This window comes from Agelaius phoeniceus, chromosome 10 (genome assembly GCF_051311805.1).
Source record: "Agelaius phoeniceus isolate bAgePho1 chromosome 10, bAgePho1.hap1, whole genome shotgun sequence".
Classification (NCBI taxonomy): Eukaryota; Metazoa; Chordata; class Aves; order Passeriformes; family Icteridae; genus Agelaius; species Agelaius phoeniceus.
In genome coordinates, this window is record NC_135274.1 from 26212550 (window position 1) to 26218561 (window position 6012).

Sequence of the window (6012 nt, forward strand, 5' to 3'; positions counted from 1 at the left end):
CAGCCCGCGCTGCAGAGCTCAGCATCAAGGACGTAATTCAGGCAGAAAATGAATTGGGAAGGACTTCAGCTTCAAAATGTGAGGGAGCTGAGGAGTTCGCAGAATTATGGTTGCAGCCGCTGGGAAAAGCCTTTGGCTCTGAATTCCCCTCGGGCTGAGGAACGGGTCCCAAGGTGAGCACGGAATTCCAGCTCCACTGGCACCTCCCCACCCAAAGGTTCCCGAGGCTGGCAGGGCACAGCTCAGCCCGAGGGTTACTCAGCCATTCCTCCAAATTCCCCTGAGCTGCTTCTCCTGGGGAGAAATCAGCTCTGCACACGCAGAGATCCGCGAGCAGAAACAGAGATTAGTCATAAAGATAAAACCTCAGCCTTGTCGCCAACGAGCTGCTATTCCTGGTGCAGCTCCCGGGTCTGGGGCAGACGGAGCGCCGGGGCTGTGAGAACTCCGGTGGGACAAGCCACCCTCACTCCCAAACCTCATCCAGGAATAAGGCAGAAAGCACTCCCAAAGGCCCCTCCTGCAGTCTGGAGGCTGCAGGAGCAAAGACTGCGATTCTCCGCGGTGTTGGTGCCCTGGGAGAGGGCAGGGAGCCCGGGGAAATCAGGAGATAAGTGCTGGCAATTGACACAAAGTGCCCCTGCAGCCAGCGAGCGTGGCTTGGGAGCAGGTGCTGTCTCTGAGGGACACCATCAAAGACTCTGCTCCCACAGAGGGGGAAACTGAGGCATGATGGGGCTGCCAGAGGGGTCAGGGGTCACAGGAGCTGCTGGCTGCCACTGCTCCACTGGGAAGGTGATTAAAGGACAAGTTACACTGATCTTGCATGTTCTGCCTTTGGGCAAGGCCTTCTGCCATGCCCCAAGCACTGCCCTCCCCATGGCCTGGGAACTGGGATTCCCCTGAACACTGTCCCTGCCAGGATCCCCCTGGATGGGCACTGCCCCTGCCAGGATCCCCCTGGATGGGCACTGTCCCTGCCAGGATCCCCTGGATGGGCACTGTCCCTGCCAGGATCCCCTGGATGGACACTGCCCCTGCCAGGATCCCCCTGGATGGACACTGCCCCTGCCAGGATCCCCTGGATGGACACTGCCCCTGCCAGGATCCCCCTGGATGGACACTGCCCCTGCCAGGATCCCCCTGGACACTGCCCCTGCCAGGATCCCCCTGGATGGGCACTGCCCCTGCCAGGATCCCCCTGGATGGGCACTGCCGCTGCCAGGATCCCCCTGGATGGACACTGCCCCTGCCAGGATCCCCCTGGACACTGCCCCTGCCAGGATTCCCTTAGATGGACACTGCCCCTGCCAGGATCCCCCTGGATGGGCACTGCCCCTGCCAGGATCCCCCTGGATGGACACTGCCCCTGCCAGGATCCCCCTGGATGGACACTGCCCCTGCCAGGATCCCCTGGATGGACACTGTTCCTGCCCTGCCACCCCAGCCCCTGCCCAGCTGGGAGCTGGCTCCAGGAACATTTACTAACCAGCAGCTCTGCCCTGGCCAGGGGCTCACTGAGGATTTCTGCTGCCAGCACCAGGGCAGGAGGGTGCCACGTCCCTGCTGGAAGTTGGTCATGGCTGAAGGACAGGGACCAGCAGCTGGAAAGGCTGGGCTTCCACTGGGGCAAAGCCTCCTTGTCATTGACCAACCATCCAAGGAAACCACAGAAAATGACATCTGAGCAGCCCATCCACGCTGCTTCCAAGCCCTGCAGCTCCTGGAGAGTGAGCACCGGCATTTCCCAGGCTGCAGGATCCCCCTGCCCTGTCTGCACCACGCCTGGGTCTGGGAGTGGCTGCTGAGCCCAGAGTGCCTTTGCAGCTGTCCCAGGACCCCAAAGCCAGCATTACCACAAAACTGCAGCCTGCAGCTCCCCTGGGCAGCTCTGGGGGCACGGGAGCCCTGGCTGGTGTCCCACGGGCTGGGGGCTGGCAGGACAAAGCTGCCTGGAGCCCCTCAGCCTGCCCTGGAGCCCTCCTGCGCCAGCTGCCTCCCCAGCAGCAGCTCCACCTCGGGCACGGGGTGCAGAGATCCCAGGCTGTGCCCTTGTTCCCCCGCTGGTGGCTGGAAGGGACACCCTGGACAGGCAAAAGCCAGCCCCAAAGGCACACAAATCCTTCTCACTCACAGCCAAAGGCAGGACAGAGGAGCCGATCAGCTTCGCACACTCAGCACCTCAGACCCAACTCACGGCCATTCTTCATTTTTGCTGCCTAGGCTAGGAGAAATAAAAACCTGTGAGAAGCAGGAGGCATTCCATAAGAATGCCCGAGATTTTATTTTCTGCATTTGCCTAAAATTGGCTTTGATCTCATCTTGCCCGAGTGCAGCGGGTGAGAAGTCGGTGAGCCGCCCCCGCGGTGGGCCGATACCCACGGCACACGCCTCTGCTCCACACAGCGCACTGCGAACCAACTTTCCCTGCCCGGCCCCAGGCATGCCTGGCTAATTGATTCTTCTGCTCATTAGCACCAGTATTAGTTACACTGAACACTTCATAGGAACCATCTTAGCACCACTGTCACAAATTCACGGCGTTGCACAGAATCTCCCCGAGCAAGTGGGTTTTGGGTACAAAACCACAAATGCATATGCCTGCAAAAACATAGACACCCCAAAGCTTCCCAGTTATGCCCGAGTTCAAAAATCTATTAATAACCTGAGGAGAGAGCTCCTCTGCAAAACCAGGTGCATCCAGGCAGGCAAAGTAAAGAGCTATTACACTGCAAGGGAACAAAGACCGAGACCGTGCCCATACCTATATTTCATGCCCGTTTGCTTTGCGGTGGATTCTTTTAATGAAATGTGGTGCTGCGGGGTAAATGTCCCCAAACTGCGAGCGATAATAGCCACTGTCCGGAATTTTGCCCGGGCTGCATTCACTACGTTCGGGGTGGTGGTGTTCTGCTTGCTGATGAGCCTGTCTTCACCATTTCTCTTCAAGTTGTGGTCCGTGCAGGCGATGGACACTTGCATCGCGCCCGCGGCGCCCCGGCCGGCTGGCGGGCGGACCCCACGGGCTCAGCTGCCCGGCACGGCCGGCAAAGCGCGGAGCTGGGACCCCCCGAGCGCCGGGGGCTCCGGGAGAGCCGCGCTGGGTGCCCCCGCTGCCGCCGGCCCCGGAACGCGAACTTGCGGCGGCGGCGACCGCGGGAGCGGCTCGGGGCTCGCTCCGGGCTCTCGGCGGCTCAGGCGCTGCTGCTGCTCAGCCAGAAGCATCCATCCAGTCAGGTGCTCCCGGAGCGCCGCTCCTTCATGCTGATCGCTCCGCAGCCGCTCTGCCTCGCTGCGGGCTCCCGGCCGCTGCTTTTAAATCACCGCGAGCATCCTGCGAGTGCTGGACCGCCGAGCGCTGAGCAGGCACAGCCGAGCCCCGAACCTCGCCGCGCGTCCCTAAGGAGCGGCAGCATCCATCGGTGTCCGTCCGTCCTTCCCTCCTTCCTTCCTTCGCCCAGGCGCAGCAGCGCTACCTCCCACCCATGGCAGCCCGCCGAGCGCTGGCAGCGGCTCCGCAGCGGCGCCGGGATCCCCCGCCAGAGCCTGCGGGAAGGATGGCAAGGATGGCAGCGATGGGGAGGATGCGAGCGACGGGCCTCCTTTGTGCTCGCAGGGAAGGCAGGCGTTCAGGCAGATCCGCCCGCAAAAATCGCTGCCGGCATCGCTCAGCGAGGTCTTCCAGAGCGGGCAGCAATCCGCTGTTAAAATGGGTTAATTGTGGGGGAAAGGAAAAAAAAAAATAGGGGGAGGGGGAGGAAAATGGCTGTGCTCCGGTGTGTGAGGCAGTTAACACCTTAATGCCGTGCTCCCGGAGCCGCCGCCCGCAGCCCCCGAATGGCAGCAGGGCCGGGGTTAATCCCGCTCCCCCAGCATCGCCAGCGGAACGAGCCGCAGTGCAAGGCTTGGAGGCAAAACATCCCCATCCCTGAGCAGATCAAAGCATCCCCATCCCATCCCCATCCCATCCCATCCCATCCCATCCCCATCCCATCCCCATCCCATCCCCATCCCCATCCCCATCCCATCCCCTCCCATCCCATCCCCATCCCATCCCATCCCCGGCCGAGCCTGCCCTCCCAGCCCGGCACTGCCCTGTGTCACCCCTCCCGGGCGCTGGCTTTGGGCACCGAGGGCACCCCGAGGCCGTGGAGGGTGGGCGGGTTTGGGGACCCCCGTGCATCACTGTCACTGTCACCAGCAGAGTGCCCTGCGCAGGGACGGGCAGTGCGTGCCCCTGGTGCAGCCCCACAGCAGAGGCTGCCCCTGGGCGGCAGGGCAGGGTCACCCTGGCCACGGGAAATGGTCCAGAGGGGCTCCCCAGACCCCACCCTGCCCCAGGCTGCCCGGGGGGCTGGAGCTGGGGGCACGCCCGGAGCTCCTGGTGCCCACCCCGCTCACTGCCAGGCCCCTGAGCCTCCCCTCGGGGTGGGAGCAGCTCCCAGGCCGGGCCCCCCTGCTGGACCCGCCCGAGCACCCCGGGCTGGAGCAGGAGCGGTGGCAGAGCGAGCTGGGGGTGCTGGGGGGCGGTCACAGCCCGGTTCGAGCTCAGGGTGACAGAGCTTTGCCCTGCCCTGCAGCAGGGGCGCACCACGGCGTGTGTCCCCTCCACCCTGCTGAGGAGGGGGCGTGTGACAGCGGCTGGGGGAGGCTGGCAGCCAGCCAGGGCCACCCACCAGCCCTGACAGGGCCAGCTCCTTTGGATGGCTCATTAACAGGTACCGAGCACATCCCTTTGGGGCTGGAGAGCATTAAATCCCAGCAAAGACAGTTGCCGTGTGATATTTCCCCAGAGAGGATTAACAGTTAATCATGCAGCAGAGCCACGAACTCCCAGCTCTGAGTGGTCTCCTTGGAGTCACCCTCAGGCAGGGTTTGGGGGGAGCAGGACCCCCGGGAGAGTTTCCAGACCCCTCACCAGTGAGTCAGCGCTGAAGGGCACCAGTAAACCCAGCAGAGTGGGCATCGGGGGGCACAAGCCTTGGGTCACTGAGCCCAGGGTGCCCCTCACAGCCTGAGGGTCCCCCTGGCACTGGGGGTGCAGCTGGGGCACTGCTGGCAGCACCCACGGGGTTTTGGAGCCCAGCTGTGTCTCAGAGCCCAGAGCAGGACTGACAAACCTGGAACATTCCCCTCCCTGTTGGCCTCACACCCCTGGCTGGGCTGGGTGTTCTGGCTGTTCTGCCTCTGTCCTGCACATCCTGGAGAGTTCCCACTGCCCCAGAGCTGCCATGTGCTGTGACTCCGTGCTGGGGATGAGCCCAGCTCACTGCACCCGGGTCCCCACGGCCAGGGCTGCCCATGGCCAGCGGTGCCAGGGGAGGGGACAGAAAGGGACAGCCACATCTGCACTGGCACATCCCACAGAGCACCTCACCTCAAGCTGCTTAGCTTTGGAGGGGTTACAGTCTCCACAGAAGATGTATTTAAATATGGGATTTATTTCATTTCCTGAGCAAGATAATCACTTCTAGAGTGAAACGTTGGAGTCACATAATTCTGCATGATGAAAACCCTGAGCTTATGGAAGACGAGGTACGTGACAACCCTGGCAGAGGACTCAGCCACGAGCCGAGCCCGGGCTCCCTGTGACACCTCAGCGCCACCAAATCACTGTGACAACGTGCCCATGCAATTCCCCCTGAGCGAGACAGCGAGCACTCATTAAATGACTCGCTCAAAATGCTTCATCAAGCAAATGCGGTTTAACACGGCTGCCTGTGACCACCCTGTGACCCCCCAGCCCAGCCCTGGGGCCAAATCCAGAGCCAGCAGGGCCAGGGCAGCAGGGCCAGGGCAGCAGGGGCTGCCTGGGGCTCTGCACGAACCCTTCCATGGCCCCAGGGCCGTCCCCTGCAGGGGCAGGGTGATGTACACCCCACGGTGAGCAGGATGGAAACCCCCAAAAGGGAATAAATGCTTTGTGCAGCCGCGGTGGGGTCCGTGCAGAGCTGGAGGGGCTGTGGGGCAGGGCTCAGAGCGGGGCTGAGGGAGGAGCCCTTCCCTTCCCTT

At 62.6% G+C, this 6012-nt stretch overlaps 1 protein-coding gene across 1 annotated transcript in view; it reads right to left on the reverse strand.

Annotated features, from left to right (window-relative positions):
- KCNAB1 (potassium voltage-gated channel subfamily A regulatory beta subunit 1) overlaps positions 1–3884 on the reverse strand; it is a 43681-nt gene extending 39797 nt beyond the window's left edge. The window contains exon 1 of the mRNA XM_054639174.2: positions 2765–3884. Coding sequence (XP_054495149.1) covers positions 2765–2982 — 218 coding nt within the window. The 5' untranslated portion in view covers positions 2983–3884. The remainder of the gene's footprint in view (positions 1–2764) is intronic.
- Positions 3885–6012: the final 2128 nt, after the last annotated feature.